This window comes from Microtus pennsylvanicus, chromosome 1 (assembly GCF_037038515.1).
Source record: "Microtus pennsylvanicus isolate mMicPen1 chromosome 1, mMicPen1.hap1, whole genome shotgun sequence".
Lineage (NCBI taxonomy): Eukaryota > Metazoa > Chordata > Mammalia > Rodentia > Cricetidae > Microtus > Microtus pennsylvanicus.
This window is the reverse complement of record NC_134579.1, coordinates 77,428,780-77,449,183: the sequence shown is the minus strand read 5'-3', so window position 1 is coordinate 77,449,183 and position 20,404 is coordinate 77,428,780. Positions and strand designations below refer to the sequence as shown.

General features: G+C 43.9%; 2 protein-coding genes across 2 annotated transcripts in view; one reads left to right on the top strand and one right to left on the bottom strand.

Moving 5' to 3' along the window:
• Nucleotides 1-12,038, bottom strand: part of Pi4ka (phosphatidylinositol 4-kinase alpha) — a 128,891-nt gene extending 116,853 nt beyond the window's left edge. Inside the window, exon 1 of the mRNA XM_075970228.1 lies at nt 11,820-12,038. Coding sequence (XP_075826343.1) covers nt 11,820-11,963 — 144 coding nt within the window. The 5' untranslated portion in view covers nt 11,964-12,038. The remainder of the gene's footprint in view (nt 1-11,819) is intronic.
• Nucleotides 12,039-12,076: 38 nt separating this feature from the next.
• Snap29 (synaptosome associated protein 29) overlaps nt 12,077-20,404 on the top strand; it is a 29,182-nt gene continuing 20,854 nt past the window's right edge. Inside the window, exon 1 of the mRNA XM_075970270.1 lies at nt 12,077-12,538. Coding sequence (XP_075826385.1) covers nt 12,302-12,538 — 237 coding nt within the window. The 5' untranslated portion in view covers nt 12,077-12,301. The remainder of the gene's footprint in view (nt 12,539-20,404) is intronic.

The window sequence follows — 20,404 nt, the reverse complement described above, 5'->3', positions numbered from 1 at the left end:
ATCTGTCTATCTCTCCTTGTGGGACTGGCTGCCCCACTGAAGTCTCTCACCCACTGCGTGGCTTCCTGCCTGAGACCCGGCTGCCTTTGTGGCCTACTGTGGTCTCGGCTCGAGGACCTGCAGCATGGCCTGCTGCCCACTGCCACCACTTGGACCTGCAGCATTTTGCCACTGCGTCCCTCAGGGAAACTGCAGCATTTTATTTAAACCATTACACATTACACTGGCTTCCCTCAATGTTGGACTGAGACACGGAAGTGTAAGCCAAATAAACCTTTTCCTTTCATAAGCTGCTTTTGGTCACAGTTCATCAGAAACAGAAAGCATAATAATATAGCCACTGTGGTAATCAGTGTGGAGGTTCTTCAAAAAGCCAGAAAATAGGTCTATCCTAAGATCTAGAATATTATATCCTACTACAGAGGTTCTGTATTCATAATAGCCAGGAAATTAAAACAGCCTGGATGTTATTCAGCTGTTAAAAAAAGGAAATTATGAAACTTGTGATAAATGTATGGAGTTGGAAATAATCATTTTGTAGTCACCCAAGTGAGGAAGACAAATGTGTCATGTTCTCCTAATGTTCATGCTATCTATCCTTTGAATCTTAACACATATTAAATTGGAATACCCACACTAAATCAGGAAACTAGTAAGGGTCACCAGGGTAGGCTTTCAAGGAACTGGCACATAGCTAAGTACAGACAAGCTTCTTTTTGCAGTAGTGATAAACAGAGAGACCTACAACTGGTCACAGAACAGAGAATAAGAGACAGCAGAGTGCCCCTCTCCCAGGGTTGGGATCTGAAACGGTGTATTTTTTTCACAACAACCACATGTTCCATCTGCCTGAGTGCTGACCTCTAAACCATTACAGTTACTCTATAACAGGAGAACAATGCCTCTCCCAGACACCAAAAACTATCAAATAAAAAGCTCAGAGCCAGTTGGGTGGTGGTGCTGCACGCCTTCAATCCCAGCACTTGGGAGGCAGAGATAGGTGGATCTCTGTGAGTCTGAGGCTAGCCTGATCTACAGAGCGAGTTTCAGGACAGGTTCCAAAGCTACAGAAAAATCTGTTTCGGAAAAAAAAAAAGTTCGGGGCTAGGAATGGGCTCCCTCCTTTGGAGTTGTTGATCTTTAGGGTTCCACAGACCTCCCTCAAAATTACAGGCTACTGCCATTTTTCTGGGTTATCCTCCAGAACTTGATGTTAAGACCCTACTGCTGAAGACACATACATGAGTCATAGAACATGGAAAAATCCAGCTGGCAGTGCTAAACAGAAACCAGAAAGGCAATAAGTTAAAAAAAAAAAAAAAAGCTTGTGGCAACTCAGGTACCGGCAATATGGACTGTGAACAGGACTGCAGGATTGAGCCGACCTAGATACTTTAGGGCTATCTTAACTTTAAAATGGAAGTCAAAAAATATATTTGTCAAATGGAAATAGAAAATGCTTTGGAGAGCTGGGCGGTGGTGGCACATGCCATTAACCTCAGCACTCAGGAGGCAGAGGCAGGCAGATCTCTGTGAGTTTGAGGGCAGCCTGGTCTACATAGAGAGCACCAGGACAGCCAGGGCTACACAGAGAAACCCTGTTCTGAAAAAAAATTCTTTTAAATGCTTTCAAGAAGAGGTTTTGCTTTTGTTTCCACAGGAAACAAGAGGCTGTGAATTCCTTCAGGAATAATATGGATCAGGTTTGATCAAGGGAAACCTCCTGAAAACATGACAGGTGATATCTATCTGATGGTCTTTCCAGGACTTGGTCATTATCTCAATTTTGTCTCTGGGACCCTAAAGATGCCTTTGCCTACAGACCACAGGAAGCAGTCTGAAGATCCAATGCCCTCATTCCCAAGAGATGGTGTGGGTGATCTTTGGTTATTTGGTGGGTCATGGATGTTTGTTATAATTTAGGGGAATATAAAAGTCAGCTCCCGGGGGCTGGAGAGATGGCTCAGAGGTTAAGAGCATTGCCTGCTCTTCCAAAGGTCCTGAGTTCAATTCCCAGCAACCACATGGTGGCTCACAACCATCTGTAATGGGGTCTTGTGCCCTCTGCTGGCCTGCAGGCATACACGCAGACAGAATATTGTATACATAATAAATAAATAAATAAATATTAAAAAAAAAAGTCAGTTCCCAAATAATGACACAAAAACTTCTTAATTATGAAAGCTTGGCCTATAGTTTAGGTTTGTCCCTAAATAGCTCTTATAATGTAAATTAACTCATATTTTTTATTAATGTATGTTCTACCATGTGACTTTTACCTCTTTCTCATTCTATGTGTTTGACTTGTTCTATGCCTCCAACATCTTTTGTGTGCCAAGATTTATCTCTTACTTCCTCTCTCTTCCAGGAAGTCCCACCTACACCTTCCGCCTAGCTATTGGCAACTCAGCTCTTTACTTAAAACATCACTGCAATATATCTTCACACAGTGTACAAATGTCCCACAACAATAATTTGTGACCACTAAGAAATGACACTGAGGGCTGGAGAGATGGCTCAGAGGTTAAGAGCACTAGCTTCTCTTCCAGAGGTCCTGAGTTCAATTCCCAGCAACCACATGGTGGCTCACAACCATTTGAGATCTGGCACTGTAGCTTGGAAAGTGTATAATAAATAAATAAATAATTTTTTTTTTTAAAAAGAAATGGCACTGAAAGCTGGACCTACAATTTTAAAATGTAAAAGGAAGACATCAAAAAGAATAAGTAACTCAGAGACCTGTAAAAATGACTCAGTCATTTTGGTAAGGAAGGAGTAGTAACAACCTTCCGAAAAATGTCTGCGTCCCTGGTAAGCCTGGGAACACTCACCTTGCCTGGCACAAGAGAAGCTGTAGACTCCATCTGGATTACTGTAACCCAATGGTGATCACAAAGGGCCTGAGAAGCAGGATGCAGAGTGACAATCTATGTGAAAACTTGCTCACCACTGCTGCAGATGAAGGGACCAAGGAATGATGGCCACTGCCAGAAGCTATCAAGGCCTGGGAATGGTTTCTTCCTGACAGTTAGAAAAGTATGCAACTTTGTTGTCTCCAGTGAGACTTGTGTTGGGTTTCTAATCTACAAAACTGTAAGACAATCTATGTATTGTTCCAAATCATTAGGATTATGGTAAATTGTTAGAGCAATAGAACAAATGAAATTGGTTGTAAAGTATGGAACAAAAACTCAGTCTACACTGCTTGTTCCTTTGTTTCCTGGGAGTTACCCTTCATCTGGAAACTGATACTCAGAATGGGACCTGATCTTTAGAAAAAATAGAGAAAGCTAAGAAAACAAAAAACACTATATAAAATTTCAATAAATGGAATCTAGATAATACGACAAGGAAGTGACATGAAACATGACATGTGGCTCATGCCTGCCATCCCCACTCAAGAGGCCAAGAAGGACTGCTAAAAGTTCAAGGTAAACTTGGGCTCTGAGACCTTAAGGATTCAAAACTGGGCTCCTCATACTAATAACAACACATGCTTCTCCCACTGAATAGACTCCCCAGCCTTTTTTTTTTTTTTTGGTTTGGTTTGGTTTTTCCTGACAGGGATTCTCTGTGTAGCTATCCTAGAACTTGCTCTGTAGACCACGCTGGCCTGGAACTCAGAAAGATCCTCTTGCCTCTGTCTCCCAAGTGCTGGGATTAAAGGCATGCATCACCAATGCCAAGCTCCTTTTTTTCTCTTTAGAAACATAAAACACTAGGGCTGTTGAGATGGCTCAGTAGTTAAGAGCACCAACTGTTCTTCCAGAGGACCTGGGTTCAATTCCCAGTATCCACATGGCAACTGTCTGTAACTCCAGTGTCAGGGGACCTGAGACCCTCACACAGGCAAACATGCAGGCAAAACACTATAAAATAAAAAAAAGTACAAACAAAACAAAAACATACGTTCCCTCCATCCTATCTTCCCCAGTATCTTCCCTTTATTTATTAGTCTTTGGTTTTACTAGTGTCACAAGGTTTAATTATGGCTGCCTGTATGATCCTGACTTTGAAACTAACCATCAGAGCCTTGTGGGCTCACTGGTGAGTATACAACTACATACTATGCTTCACCTTTCCCCAGAATCTGCTGGTTGCCATTACACCCGCAGTATCTACTACAGAGTCTCCTCCCACTCCTTAACTGACTTCTGTATACTGGCCCTTAACCCAGGGCCAGTATACAGAGCTGCTGTGAGTTTGTGGTTACCATAACTCTGTATACCCTGGGAGCAGGGGGGGGGGGTCTAACAGGATGGCTGCTCAGCTGAACTGACAGAGAATCAAACTACCTCCTAAATATTTGTTTATTCCCACAGACAATGATACACTCAGCCATAAACAAAGAAACCTTCTTTTTCTTCAGTAAATGCAAAGACCCATGGCTGCACAAGATGCTGAGAAAAAAGGGCGCTGAGCGCTAGCCAATAAGACATTTACACTATCCACTTAAGTTTCAGGAACACTGCAGAAAAAGGGGTGGAAAAAAACGTAAGATCAGAGGATGGGGAGAAGGCTAAATTTTTGTTTTTTAATGTGGTAGGAGATCCCATTATCTCAGCTCCAATAACAAGCACAGTAGAGTCATAATACCACAGTACCACGTGAGACAAGAGACATGGGCATGTAAAGCCTGCTTTCACAGTTAACACAACGGGGGAGGGGAGGTGCTCGAGTGAGCACACACTATTTTTCTATAATGCTTGTGCATGTGCCGATTTTGTATGTGTAGGTATGGCGGTCAGGGGATGACCTCAGATGTCAGTTCTTGCCTTGCACCTATTTATTTATTTGTTTGTTTATTTTTGAGGTGGGATCTCTTATTGTCTCTCTCTCTCTCTCTCTCTCTCTCTCTCTCTCTCTCTCTCACACACACACACACACACACACACACACATATTAAGCATGCATTTTACCCACTAATCCATCTCCTGAGTCCACTACTTCCTTTATGTGGGTTCCAGGGATAAAACTCAGGTCATCAGGCAACAAGGGACTTTACTTGCTGAGATTATTTCTTGACCTCTATTTAAATGTTTGAAATAAAAATGATGGCATTATTATTAAAATTATTAAAAGCAAAAGCAAGCACGCTATAGGTTATATACGTGTATGAAAATGTCAAAGAACAATTTTAATTAATTTTTTAAAAAGTAGTGGCACACACCCATTTCAACTCTTAGGATTCTGAGTTCAAGGTCAGCTTGGGCTATCTAAGGAGAACCTGTTGGGAAAAAAAAAAAAAGAAGGGAGAGAGTCTCAATGCAATCCAGGCACACATCTATAATCCCAGCACTAGGGAGGCTGAGGCAAGAGGACAGAAACTTGGCTAGCCTCTGCTACATACCAAGAACATGTCTCAAAAATAAACAGGTTGGAGAGATGGTTCAATGGTTAATAGCATTTGTTGCTCTTGTAGAGGACCCAGGTTCAGTACCCAGCACCTACAGCTATCTATAACTCCACACATAGTACACATATATACACACAGGCAAAACACGCTCACACATAAATAATAAATAAATAAATAAATAAATAAATAAATAAATAAATCTTTAAGTAAAAGAAAAAGAAATGGCCAACTATGGTGGCAAATCCCAGAACTTTAGGATGCAGAGAGCGGTGGCTGAGAGTTTGAGGTCAGCTTGGTCTACATAAGTGAGACCCTTAAAAAAAGACGGTGGGCTAGAGAGTTGGTTTAACAGTTAATAACACATACTGCTCTTCCAGAAGACCTACTTTTGATCCCCAGCACACATATTGGGTGGCTCGCAACAGCTTGTAACTCCAGTTCCAGGGGAGCCAATACCCCTGAAGGCATCTTTAGACTGCACTCACAAGCACATCCAGATGCCCGCTCCATGCACAAAACCAGAAGTAAATATGCACTGTAGCAATGTGTTGACCTGCTCATCTCCGGAAACACCAAAGCAAGGAGAAAGCAAGCATCCCTCAGTCGTAAGCCAGGCATGGAGGGAAAACAGCAGATGAGAATCAACCCTACACGTTGTGGCAGGCTATGTAGGTCAGAAAGCTACTAGAGTAGCACTGTCAAAGCTGGCAAACTTGAACGTACAGCTTTTGTTACTTGAAACCTCTGAGAGAGTCCTTCCAGAAAAACAAATTCTCTGGGAAATAAAAGCTAAGCTTAAAGAATCAATGGTATGAATTTCATTGTTAAACTTTTCTTTTTCTTTTTTAAAAATAGGGTCTCTCTATGTCAATGGTTCTCAATCTGTAGATCATGACCCCTTTGGGGAAGAGTCTGAAAGACCCATTCACAGGGGTCACTTATGGCCATCAAAAAACACAGATATTTACATTACGATTCATAACAGCAGCAAAATTACAGCTATGAAGTAGTAACAAAAATAACTTTATGGTTGGGGTCAACACAACATGAGGAACAGCATTAAAGGGTTGCAGCATTAGGAAGATTGAAAATCATAGCTCTGTGTAGTCCTAGCTATCCTAGAACTCACTGTGTAACCCAGAGATCTGCCTACTGGGATTAAAGGCATGCACCACCACACTTGGCTAACCCTTTTGTTGTCGTCGTTCTTGTTATTTTCAATTGTCTTTCTCAGGTGTACTTAGAATGCTAGCTAACATTTTCTAAGTGACTCAAATCATCCTGAGAGACAAATGTAACTGTGACATGATACACATATGGAAGTAAATTTCATTAAAAATGTTCTGTTGTGGCTGGTGAGATGGTTCAATGGGTTAACAGCATGTGCTGCCATGCGTGGCCGTCTGCAGTCCTCAGGACACACATGGCAGAAGGAAATAACTGCCTCTAGAAGGTTGTCCTTTGGCTTCTACATATATGTGATGAAAACACACATCCATGTGCAAATATACACATGACATATAAATAAATATAGTAAAAGTTTTAATATTCTGTTTTTATAATAATATTTTTATTGATATTTATTAAGCTCTACATTTTTCGCTGCTCCCCTCCCTGTCTCTTCCCTCCCCCCAAGTTTTAATATTCTTATGGTCATCTATAGGTAGACGTATTTCTTAACAATTAACATGCTTTTTCTACATTTCACACAGGCAGCATTATATGTGCTCTAACATAGTTAATTAGTCAAAAGCTAGAGACCATAATTTAAGTGCCTCTCCCCCTGTGCTGGCTGGTCTTATGTCGACTTGACACAAGCTAGAGTCATCTGACAGGAGAGAGCCTCAATTAAAAAGATGACTCCGTAAGACCCAGATGTAGGGTATTTTCTTAATTAGTTATGGAGGAATGAGGGCCCAGCTCAGGACCTGAGCTGGTGGTCCTGGTTTCTATAAGAAAGCAGGCTGAGCAAGCCAGTAAGCAGCATCCTCCATGGCCTCCGCATCAGCTCCTGTCTCCAGGCTCCTGCTTGAACTCCTGTCCTGACCAGGAATGTAGAAGTGTAAGACAAATAAAATAAACCCTTTCCTCCCCACACACGTCTCCATTTCTGCTGCCTAGGAAAGTACTACAAAAACCTCAGGATTGTTCCTTTCATCTTTACTTGTGACCTTGAGCTCCCTTAAAAAAAATTTCAGTGGAAAATCACAGTTGGTAATGTACTGCGAGTTCTTGAAGCTACACAAGGTATAGTCTCAATTCCTCAAAGAAAACCAAGAAAAAGCAATCAAACAGGAGAACGAAATGATTCAAGACTTGAAAACCGAAATAGAGACAATAAAGAAAACAGAAACTGAGGGAGTTCTGGAAGTGAAAAATATGAGTAAATGATCAGGAACCACAAATGCAGGCATAAACATCAGAATACAAGAGCTGGAAGAATTTCAGACAACGAAGATACAATAAAGGAAACAGATTCATCGGTCAAAGAAAATGTTAAATCTAACAAATGCTTAACACAAAATATCCAGGAAATATGGGACATAATGAAAAGACCAAACCTAAGAATAATAGAGAGAGAAGAAGAAGAAATCCAGCTCAAAGGCACAGAAAATATATTCAACAAAATTACAGAAGAAAACTTCCCCAACCTAAAGAAGGATATGCCTATGAAGGTACATGAAGCTTACAGAACACCAAACAGACTATACCAAGAAAAAAGTCCTGTCGTCACATAATAATCAAAACAATGAACATACAGAATAAAGAAAGAATATTACGAGCTACAAAGAAAAAAGGCCAAGTACCATATAAAGGTAGACCTATTAGAATTATACCTACTTCTCAATGGAACAACGAAAGCCAGAGGTCCTAGTCAAAAGTTATGCAGTCACTAAGAGACCATGGATGCAAACACAGACTACTATATACCCAGCAAAACTTTCAATTACCAGAGATGGAGAAAATAAGATATTCCATGACAGAACCAGATTTAAATAATACTTAGCCACAAATCCAGCCCTACATACAGAAAGTACTAGAAGGAAACCTCCAACCCAAGGAAGTCAGCTACACCCACAAAAACACAGACAATAGGTGATCTCACAGCAGCAAACACCAAAGAAGGGAAATTTTTCCAATCAAATGCACCTAAGGAATAAGCTGGGGTAGCTATCCTAATATCTAACAAAATAGACGTCAAACTAAGATCAATAAAAAGAGACAAAGAAGGACATTTCATATCCATCACAGGAACAATCCATGAAGTGGAAATCTCAATACTGAATGTCTGTGATCCAATACAAGGGCACCCTCATATGTAAAAGGGCACTACTAAAGCACACATTGAGCCCCACACATAATAGTGGGAGACTTCAACACCCCACGCTCACCACTGGACAGGTCTGCCAGACAGAACCTTAACAGAGAAATAAGAGAACTAACAGATGTTATGACTCAAATGAACTTAACGACATCTATAGAACATTCCATCCAAACATAAAGAGCATACCTTCTTTTCAGCACCCCATGGAACCTTCTTAAAAACTGACCACATACTCGGTAACAAAAATCTTATAATGTTTCCATGTTGGTATCTGGCCTCACCAAAAAGGCAGAAGCAAGTGTTGAATGAACTATTATTTCCTCTTATTTAAGTCATCCACCCTACTCTTGCTGCTAAAAGCTAATGAGAAGATCAGTAAATCTGAGCTCTTTCAGTCTTGAGTCTCTACAGTCTGTCTGCTCTCAGGCTGATGAAGCAGTGGTTGTACTGCAAGCCCACAGAGCTACAGAGGCTGCCCAGGAGACATCAACAGCACCACTGTTTATGGTAACAGGTGTTCCAGCTGTTTAAAATTGATAAGAAACCAGGAAAAGACACTTGGGCTTCACTGAAGCTGGAGAGATTACTCAGTGGTTAGAGCACTGGCTGCGCTTCCAGAGGACCCAGGTTCAAATTCCAGCACCCACATGGCAGCTCAGAACCATCTGTAACTGCATTTCCAGGGAAACTGAAGGCCTTTTCTGGGCCCCACAGGCACCAGGCATGAGTGTGGTACACAGACATACATGCAGGGAAAATAGCCACACTTACATCTACTTTTTTATAAAATTAAAAAATATATACCCAGTCACAGAAAAATTTAAATGCTATGAAAAAAACACTCACAAATGTAAAATAGGAGGAAACGTTGAGCCTTTTATGCCCAGGAAACACCAGTTTTACAAAACAACCTGAGTACTAGCTTATTTGATTTAAAACAAACCAAACCAAAACCAGACCAAAACAACAATAAAACCAGGAAAATTTAAAAGCAAATTAATGTTTATTAACTTTGAGCAAAATAATTTGCATGAAGCACAAAAAATTAAAACATTGTTCTTAATTTTGTAATTCTTTACTGTGGAATAACAGGTGTGTTTGAAGTAAACTTATCGATAACTTATCAAGAAATTATAATTTGGGTTATAAAACTCTTGCTTTAAAAAAACTGGGAGGTTTTTTTGGTTGTTTTTTTTTTGAGACAGGGTTTCTTGTGTAGCCCTGGTTGTCCTGGAACTCACTATGTAGAGCAGGCTGGCCTCCAATTCAGAGATCTGCTTGCCTCTGCCTCGTGAGTGCTAAGATTAAAGGTGTGCGCCACCATTAATTTTACAATAAGTGTGTGTGTGTGTATGTGTGTGTGTATAACTACAACTTGTGGGAGTTGGTTCTCTCTTTCCACTATGTGGGTCCCAAGAATGAGACTCAGGTTGTAGGGCTTGGTAGCTGTATTAATAGGATTCTGTAGGACAGAATTAATAGGATGAACCTATATAAAATGAATCTATGTTAAAGGGCATTTATTTGAGTGGCTTTTGTGCCGTGGTCCAACTAATCCAACAATGATTGTCTCCTGACAGAAAAGCCAAGTTTCTGGTGGTCGTTTAGACTGCGAGGCTGGATGTCTCAGGTGGGCTTCAGTCTAAGCAGGTTTTATTGAATTAATGTCTTGGCTGCAGGGTAGATCTTACCAGCAAGAGAAAGGGCAAACAAGCTAAAAGCAAAGTGTTCTTTTACGTGGGCTGTCACCAGGTTTGGCTTAGATTTAGGTATGTCATCCCACTTCAAACGATCCAATCTCTAGATTTCTGATCCCCTGAAGCCGGAGTTAGAAGCAGTTGTAAGCTGACAGACTTGGGTAATGAGAACCCAACTCTTGTCCTCCGAAACAGCAGCAGCCACTCGGCCATCTCTCAGGACATTGGGCTGTTCTGAGCAGCATGGACGCAGGTGCATGCTAGTGTTCAGTTTATACTCTCTCTTTAGCCAGAAGCCTGGCTGGCATTAGATCCTCCAGAACCTGTTCACCTTGCTGGTGATAGAATCAAGCTTGAGAACATACAAGGTCAAAGACCAGCTCACTCTGCCATTCAGCTTCTCCCATCAGCAGGCGGCTGTGGAAGTCACCCTGCTCTTACCCCGAACAGGAAATGTTCTCTTTCCATCACTTCAGAAAGTTCAGTGCTAACCTACTGTGCTGAGTCTCTTCACACGTTCCTGGGAGAAAAGAAGCTGGTTTTTTTTTTATCGTGAATCCACTCAGTGCCTAGCCCTGAACAAAACACTTCATATGTGAACTTATTAAATCTTCGTTGGTTTTGGATAAACAAATAGGCTGTGAGCATCGAAGGTTTTTTTTTCTCCAGCTTACACACAGTAACTGTAAATGAGGAAACTCAGGTCTGACTAAAATCTGTCTTCTTCCGAAGACAGCATCCTTTGATGTTTGTTCTAACAGAAGCTGGTTGGCATCCTTAATCCTGGGGTTATATCCTTCACCTCCCATCCCAGTTCCAAACACATCTTTTATCTTCCAAGATAAGGGTTGGTTTGTCTTCCGACACGTCTTTCTCTTTTGAAGCAATCCTGAACTTAGTTCTCTGCCCACTAACAATAGTTCACTGCCCATTCATGCCACCGCACCTTCTCGGAAACACGCCGCCTTTGATGCGGTCTGACGCTACCATCTCTTAAGTACGCAGTCGATTTGCAGATCAGAAAGCACTTTCAGACACGCTGCTCTATCTGTCCTCCTCCACAAGCCAATGAGGAAGGCATTTTGCAAGGGGGAGGGGAGGATCATCCCATTTCACGAGAAAGACACCTCTCCAAGGTCACGGAATGAAAAGTGGGAAATTCAGGACCAAAGGCCCAGATTGGACCCTTGGTCCTTGGCTCATCCCGCCACGCCTCACAGGTACTCATGGTCCAGTCACCGCCTCCGCGGCAGCGATGTCAGCGCTGCAGTCCGCCCGCCCACAGCTCACCACCCTCCCACCGGTACCAGAGCTCACTCCGTCCTGTCGACCCCTCTCCCCGCGACCTCCCCGCCTCGCTGCCACCTCTACTAAGGAGACCCCTCTAGTCACAAGTGGCCTTCTCAGATCACCACCTCCTCCTGTCAGTCCGCTGGGTTACCTTCTCCAAGGATGCAGGTCTCTGCACAGCCAGGGAACGGGCCAGCGAAAGCACTGTGTTGAAATAAAAGCCTCGGGAGGTGCTGGAGCCAGAGCTGGACCCCGAGCCGCCTCCGCCGCCTCCCTGGGCCCCAGCAGCCGCCATCACAGCGCGCGCCCCGGCGCGGGCGGTTAGGTTCGCAACTCTGGGCCTGCGGCCACCGGGCCTCACAGCGCAGGCGCAGAGGCACGCCGGCTTCCCGGCCACGTGACCGCCGTGTCGCCCGCACTGGGTGGCGCCAGGCGTGAGGCGGCCCCGGCGCACAAGACCTAGTCCCTTCGGCCGCTCGGTGCCGTGGTTAGCTCCGGAGGCGGGGCTGCCGGCCAGTCCTGGCGGAAGTGGCGCGCGCGGCTGCCACAGAGAGTCCGCCCGCCGGCGCTGGGCTGTCGACCTCACGCCCGGTCGTCTCTCCTGCTTCCTAGGTCCAGGCCGTCGCGAACACCATGTCCGGCTACCCCAAAAGCTATAATCCTTTCGACGACGACGTGGAAGATGAGGACACCCGGCCGTCGCCGTGGAAGGAGGCCCGCGACCCGCCCGACGGGCCCGACGCGCCCATGGACCGTCAGCAGTACCTGAGACAGGAGGTGCTGCGCAGGGCCGAGGCTACGGCCGCCAGCACCAGCAGGTCCTTGTCCCTCATGTATGAATCGGAGAAGGTCGGAGTCGCCTCTTCCGAGGTGAGCCTGGGACAGAACTGAGCTGAACTGGCCAGTCTCTTGCATTATAAAACGCGATAAGGGAATGTTTTGTTGACGATCTTTTGGGATTTTTTTAAAGAGGGTGTTTACCTCGGGCAGCTCCCTTACCTATTATTCTGCATGGTTGATTCTACCTCCCTCCCCCTCTCCTGTCCACCTGTCTAGTTAAAAGGTAAACTCCAAATTATGTTCTGCCTGAGGGTCAGAACTGAGAGTAAAAATGCCAACGTGCAGACCTGTATTAGGGAAATAGTGTCTGTTTTGTTTGTGTACAACTTCTTGGGCAGAAGCCTTAGACTGTAGCTCTCTAGTGACCCAGTTAAGATGTGGACTGTGTGTGCCCCAGGTGCTAGGTGATGCCTGAAGCGCTAGAGCAAAGGAAGCCTTGCGTTCTTCTCACATCCTTGACCACTTTTCACCTCACTCATGGGAATATTTAAGTCCCTTTTGCCCGGACTCCTGCTCAGGAAAGCAGATCTTGAATTGTGTCTAGACCCTTACCTTTATAGATAATGTGTTGATGTGACAGTCTGTTGTTCCAGTCAGCTCTTCCCATCCATTTAGAAAATTTCAGAAATTAGGAATTTTGCCTTGTCTTTCCTTATGTGTCTGTGTGTATGAACATGTGTGTGGGTGTCTCCTGAAGCCAGAAGAGGGCACCTGGAGATCCCTTGGAGTTTGGAGTTACAGTTGTGAGCTGCCAAATATGGGTGCTGGGAACTGAGCTGGTCCTCCAAAATCTAGTACACTTTTGGAGGGAAGGGGAGTTTTGCTTTGGTGAATAGTCTGTCTATGAAGCCCCAGGCTAGCCTGGAACACAGAATCCTCTGGGGTTACAGGCATGCACTGTTGTGGAATAAGGATTATTTTAAGATACCAGGTTGTCTCCTAAGTCTGCTAATAGAACAGTTGTTTGGGCAGAAAAAAATAAGAAATTACTGATATATCAGCTAAGAATAAACTTAAGTATTTTGCAGTTTTGAAAGGTAATAGTTGAAACCAAGTATTGTCTTCCTTCTCCCTGGCCACAGGGACTTGGGCAGATCTGAGGTGTCTTGATTACTTTCACTTACAATCATCTCTGTCATTGCATTGCTGCTGTTTTCCCTTCTCCTACCTGTCCCTGTTATGGTATCCCTGGTTGCCAGTGTATCATCTGCCTCTAGGAAGATGATATGTGCGTATGGTTCTTACATCTGTGTACCGAATGCTTAATGTTCCAGTCCAGATCAGCTGGGTGCCTCGGTGAACAAGTCACTTTGTTTTGAGGTTAGGTCTGACCTTGAACTCAAGAACCTCCTGTCTCAGCCTTCAGAGTGCTGAGATCATAGACTTGCACCAGATGCCAGATGCCCACAGTGAACACATAGATCCTCTGGAAGAGCAGGACACACTGTGACCTGCTGAGCCATCTCCAGCACCAAAAGAGAACCTTTCTCAATAGTGTGCATCATTCTGTCATCCTGGCTATCCTGGAACCTGTGTAGACTGACTCAGTCAGAGATGTATCTGACTGTTCCTGGGGGCGCTGAGGTTCAAGGTGTGCCAGCACACCTAGCATTTTTATTCTTTTTAACTTAAAAGTGAGATATTCTTTACATATTGCCCTGTATATTATTTAGTAGTACTGAAGGCTATTTCATAGTTAAATACGATGAGGATTTGGAGGGGGGAGGCAGGCTAATGACCATATTGTATTCCACTAAATAGATGCCTTTTATCTACAACCATTCTCCTAATAGAGAACAGTATAGTACCTGCTTCCTACATGGACATCGTGTTTGTATACCTTTCACTACCTTGGCCAAAGTCATTCACTCTCCCAGGACACTCTGCCTCTCCTGTCGCAGTATGGCATACTACAATGATCTTTTTTTCGGAGCCTGGTGTCTCAGTTCAGCAGAGCTCCGCAACAAACCTACTGTTGAAATGGGGGCTGTGTTGACCCCGGTGGGCGAGGGCAGTTGACACATGATGTGCTCAGCCACCTTGGTTAGCACATGTTCCTCAGGAGCCCAATCATTGAATCTTTCCAGTCCTTGTCACTGAAGCCACACTGGGCATTAGACTCAGAGAGGTGGGAGAGACAGCATCCCTCTTTTTTTTTTTTTTTTTGGTTTTTCGAGACAGGGTTTCTCCGTAGTTTTTGGTTCCTGTCCTGGAACTAGCTCTTGTAGACCAAGCTGGCCTCGAACTCACAGAGATCCGCCTGCCTCTGCCTCCCGAGTGCTGAGATTAAAGGCGTGCGCCACCACCGCCCGGCGACAGCATCCCTCTGGCCACAGCATCCCTCTTAAGCCGGAGCAGTAGCAAGAAAAAAATCTTGAGATTTTCCCCAGTTAGGGTCAATCCATTACCAAAAGTGTACTCTTGTTTTCTAGAAAACTAGTGGGGAGCAGTCATTCCCAGTGAGGGCGTCCCGGCTCCTCCAGAGTCTTTCGTGGGCATGCTGATGAAGCCTGTTTCTCAGCAAAGACTGGTAAGGACAGAAAGACAGTTGCTAGATCAATTCCTCTCCAGTCCTCAGGGATTTTTTTTTAAAATGTACCCTAATAACCAATGTGTGTTTCTGAATCTACTCCATGCTGAGGAAATCTCCAGCACATACAGAACCCAGCAAGTTCCATGTTTGCTCAGCCGTACCCACTAGAACCTGTTAGTGTGGGTGTTTATTACCTTGGGAGATGAGAGAAATAATGAAGAAAAGTTTCTTTCTTATTTTCCTTTCTGAAATAGAGTTTTATATTGCCCAGGCTAGCCTCAAACTTGCCGATCCTCTTGAGTTCACTTCCAGAGTGCTGGGAGTGCATGCCTGTGCCATCGCACCCAGTTTTTCCCCAGTCTCGGGGGATAAATTCCAGGTTTCTGGATTCACTGCCTTGACCCCAGATTGACATTCATATACTTATCAGTTAATAGCTAAGTTTAATTTCAAACTCATTATCAGGCCTACCTGATAATGCTTTAAATGTAGATTGTGGCGTGAACAAGTTGTTACTGCTGCCCTTGGGAGGCCTCAACATCATTTGCTATGTGTTTCCTACTGGGTTTTGATGGGTCCCACCCATACCCTTCTGTGCTCACCACACAGTTCCACTTCCCCTCAGTTACTCCAGCTGCCTAGACTAGCGGCCCTCTTCAACTCAGCATTTACCCCACCCCACCCTTGAGACTCTCTGATACACTCCTTAAACCAGGCCAGGAATCTTTACTGGGGTTTGGTTCACTGTGATAAGAAACAACCAAGTGTGTAATGACCTTTGTATTGTTTTTCCAATGAAACAGCTCAGTGAAGCAAGGATGTGCCTGCTCCTCAGTTCTCAGCACCACAGGGTGGCTAGAGAGTTGGGCTGAACTTGCCCTTACCCTGCGTGGGTTATGTGAGCCTTCAGGGTGGAGTTCGGATTGTTAAGTCCCCACCTGATCAGTAGCACTGGAAGCGCCCTTGGCAGACATGAGTTCTCATGAGAAAGTCCCCCAGACTGTTCCATGCTCAGCCAGCAAAAGCCTCTGATCCCCTGAGCCCTCACAGTACCCTGGAACATAGCCCGAGTGTGTCTCACATCAGGCTGTCTATGCTCTAGCACGGGCTTTCTCTCCCTGACCTCTGCTTCCTCTTGCTCTCAGGAGTCACTCACAGAAAAGAGGAAAGGAGGAACCTTGTCTGTACTTTCTTGGCATTGCAAGAATATCCCCTCTTTTTTTTTTTCCCTGTTTGAGTTTAGAAAACTCTTGAGGCTTAAAGAAGTTGGGGGATCAACTGTAATCATCTCATAGTCACATGGAAGGCATTTCCTTGTCCTTTGTTTTTAGACAGGGTCTCATGGAGCTCGACTGGCCTCCCCCTCTATGGTCCTGAGGATGGCTCTGGACTCCTGATTCTCTGCTGTCTCTTCCCAAGAGCTAGGATTACAGGCATGTCCCACCAGCCCAGTTTACAGAGTGCTGGGGATTGAGATCCTAACATCCTGTGTGCTGGGCAAGCACCCTTACCTGCTGAGCCACATTCCTTGTCCAGGAGTTCCCCCCCCACACGCCCCCAGCCACCCTGGGCCAGTACTGGCCTCATTCTCACAGAGGCAGATGGAAAAGTCAGCACAGTTCACTTCTGAGCTATGGAAGCACACCTCCAAATCCACAGCATTCGAGGTCTATCTTCAGCATGGCTGGAGTATAGTCTTAGCCAGCCCATCCTCACAGGAAATGCTGAGGAAGTACTACCAGCCCCCCCCGCCCACCTCATGCCCTGCCACACCCCTTCCTCCCTATTTGGTCCTAGGTCAGAGCACATTAGATCCAGCCATTTCTTATTCCTTTTAGGGAGGAGTCTGACCAAAGAAACTCTTTGCTTTGCTGGTTTCATGCTCTCCAGTGAACAACAGGTTCTGGTACATAGACACTTCCAGAAATAACCCTCTCTCCTCTGGCCTTCTGCCTCTCAGAGGAAAAGCCATCTTTACTTAATTCTCTATGTTCTCATTGTAATGCCTATGTCAGGTGTCTGCTTTCCTCTGCAGCTGAGAAGCTGTGTCGCTTGTGAAATGAGATCTCCCTGCAGTCCTGGGAAAAGTTGTCAGGCTCTTTTGCTTCCCCCGAAGCTTTCTTAGTGGAAAAGAGAAGTAGCTTTGAGAAAATCCTGTCATGATAGGAAGAACTGACTGCTAGAATCCCCAAAGGCCTCTGGCCTACCAGAGCTTCGCCCATTTCAGCCCTCAGTCTCAACTGTTGTCCTGTCCAGTCATCCAGAACTGGCTGTAGCTCAGGGTTGAGCACTGTATGTTACAGTCATCCAGAACTGTGGCTGTAGCTCAGGGTTGAGCACTGTATGTTACAGTCATCCAGAGCTGTGGCTGTAGCTCAGGGTTGAGCACTGTATGTTACAGTCATCCAGAACTGTGGCTGTAGCTCAGGGTTGAGCACTGTATGTTACAGTCATCCAGAACTGTGACTGTAGCTCAGGGTTGAGCACTGTATGTATGTTACAGTTATCCAGAATTGTGATATAGCTCAGGGTTGAGCACTGTATGTTACAGTCATCCAGAATTGTGGCTGTAGCTCGGGGTTGAGCACTGTATGTTACAGTCATCCAGAACTATGACTGTAGCTCAGGGTTGAGCACTGTATGTATGTTACAGTCATCCAGAATTGTGGCTGTAGCTCAGGGTTGAGCACTGTATGTTACAGTCATCCAGAACTGTGGCTGTAGCTCAGGGTTGAGCACTGTATGTATGTTACAGTCATCCAGAACTGTGGCTATAGCTCAGGGTTGAGCACTGTATGTATGTTACAGTCATCCAGAACTGTGACTGTAGCTCGGGGTTGAGCACTGTATGTTACAGTCATCCAGAACTGTGGCTGTAGCTCAGGGTTGAGCACTGTATGTAAGGCATTGAGTTTGACCTGCAGTATGCAAAATAGTACTAATAATAAAGAAGAGAAGAGGAGGAAGGAAGGTAGAAAAAATATACATGGGTGCAACAGAAATCATGTAGCCCTGGTGTTCCACAACAGTCTGTGAGGATGATAAGCTTGGAGACTCTGAAGATAAGTTATCGGGTCCTTTTTGTCTCTGAAAACTAGCTCTTTAAGTTTGTTTGACACAGTGCAAAAATATTTTTCTTTTCACTTAAAAATTCCTAAGCTGTCCAGCAGTGGTGGCGCACGCCTTTAATTCCAGCACTTGGGAAGCAGAGACAGGAGGATCTCTGTGAGTTCGAGGCTACACTAGTCTACAGGGTGAGCTCCAAGATAGGTTCCAAAGCTACACAGAGAAACCCTGTCTTGAAAAACAAACAAACAAAACAAAAGTATGGCAAGACGAAAACCACAGAAGGCCAGGAACTCTCCTTAGTCCCTCTCCTGTCCAACTTCCTCGTGTGTTCCAGGACTACATATTGAGATCTTGTCTCAAAAAATAAAAATGCCTAGTGGTGGAGATACAGCTTAACAGAAAACAGAGTTTAAAGAAAAATTCAAAAGCAAAGGGGTCCTGTGCCTCACTCTTTGGGGTCAGAGCATAGCCTCACACTCTTAGGTAGTTGCCTAACTCAAAGAGGTATGTATACCTAATGAGCAAAGTACAACTCTTGAGAACTGGCCACAACACAAAGTGCTGACTGAGATTGAACTTAAATTTTTACCAGGTGGTTTCTTTACAGTGTTTCACGTGTCGTTTTGCCTTATTTAGCCCTTTGATAGAAAAGGCAGTACAGTTTGTTTACATGTCTCGGTCTCTAAACCAGTGGCTTTCAGCCTTTCTAATGCTGTGGCCCTTTAATGCAGTTCCTCATGCTGTGGTGACCACAACCATAAGATTATTTTCATTGCCACTTCATAACTGTAATTTTGTAATGTTATGAATTATAATGTAAATATCTGTATAGTGGGTCTTTATATGGCTGGCTCTCTAATAATGAGATAGAGACTTATTCATTATGAAAGTTTAGCTTTAGCTTAGGCTTGTTCCCAACTAGCTCTTAAAACTTAGATCAACCATTTATATTAATCTATCTATGTTCTCCTCAGTACCTCTCCTGAGTATCATATGTCCAACTTCCTCCATGCGTAGCTAGTGACTCTTCTGCCACAGATTCTTTTCCAGAGTTCCAGTCTCTGCCTGGAAGTCCCGCCTATCCTCTTCTGCCTAACTATTATTTATTTAATAAAGAGTCTCTTCAGCTCTTTATTAAATAAACCAATCAGAAGGTACCTTGGGCAGGTTAAACAGAGACACATCTTCACACAGTATACACATTATCCCAACATCCCCCCTGATTCCAAAAAAGGCTGTTTCTCTAACACCAATAAACCACACAGTAAGAGCAATTATCAGGTAAGAATTAGATTCACTCTGTCCAGTCCATTGTCTTTGGCAACTTTAGAGAAAGTACTCTATTCTCTAATCCTGTCTTGGTGAGTCCAGACTTTTTTTTAATATTTATTTATTATGTATACAATATTCTGTCTGCTTGTATGCCTGCAGGCCAGAAGAGGGCGCCAGACCTCATTACAGATGGTTGTGAGCTACCATGTGGTTGCTGGGAATTGAACTCAGGACCTTTGGAAGAGCAGGCAATGCTCTTAACCACTGAGCCATCTCTCCAGCCTGAGTCCAGACTTTTATACCTAAATCACTTTCTACCATAACTTATATTACCAACCTAGACATATCTTTTTCGACCTTAAAACATTTTCTTAGATAAATAACTTAAACGTTTATGTCTCTCAACTTTTATAAACTTTACATCCTTTTGTGAGTTTCTTTTCTGGATTTGGTAACAAGGAAAACTGTAAAACTTTAACTATCTAGTCTTCAATCACGTCAGAGACCTGAGAAGGATAAATGTCATTTGAGTAAACAAGAAAGAGCAAGCAACTTTCAAAACTATAGAAATGACAGAGACTGCTGACTGCCTGGACAGTCATCCAAGGTTTCTTTGACAATGTTGGGCATCCATCTTCAGCCAACAGGCCTAAAACATCTGACACTTTTCTGTAAAGCAGGAATTTTGGAGGACTGTCCAACTTTGTCTTGGCAAAGTTCAGTTGACTTCCTTTGTGTTCTAGTTGTCCAGTTTGTAAATTCTGTCAGTAGTTAAGGCAAGGGCATTTTTTTTTTTGGCCCCATGGCTAACTTTGCCACATTTGAAGTAAGTAAGCTCCATGTGGAGGTTCTTCGACACCCGTCGTCTTCTTTGAAGTAGATTGATGCTGCCTAGAGTAGATGTGTCTCACTTTCATGAAAAATCTTATGTTATTAAAATATCCTAAATGTCATATTCTGTAAATCTCTGAAGTGTTTGAAGACCACATATCTATCTAAAATATATCTCTGTTTAACCTTGA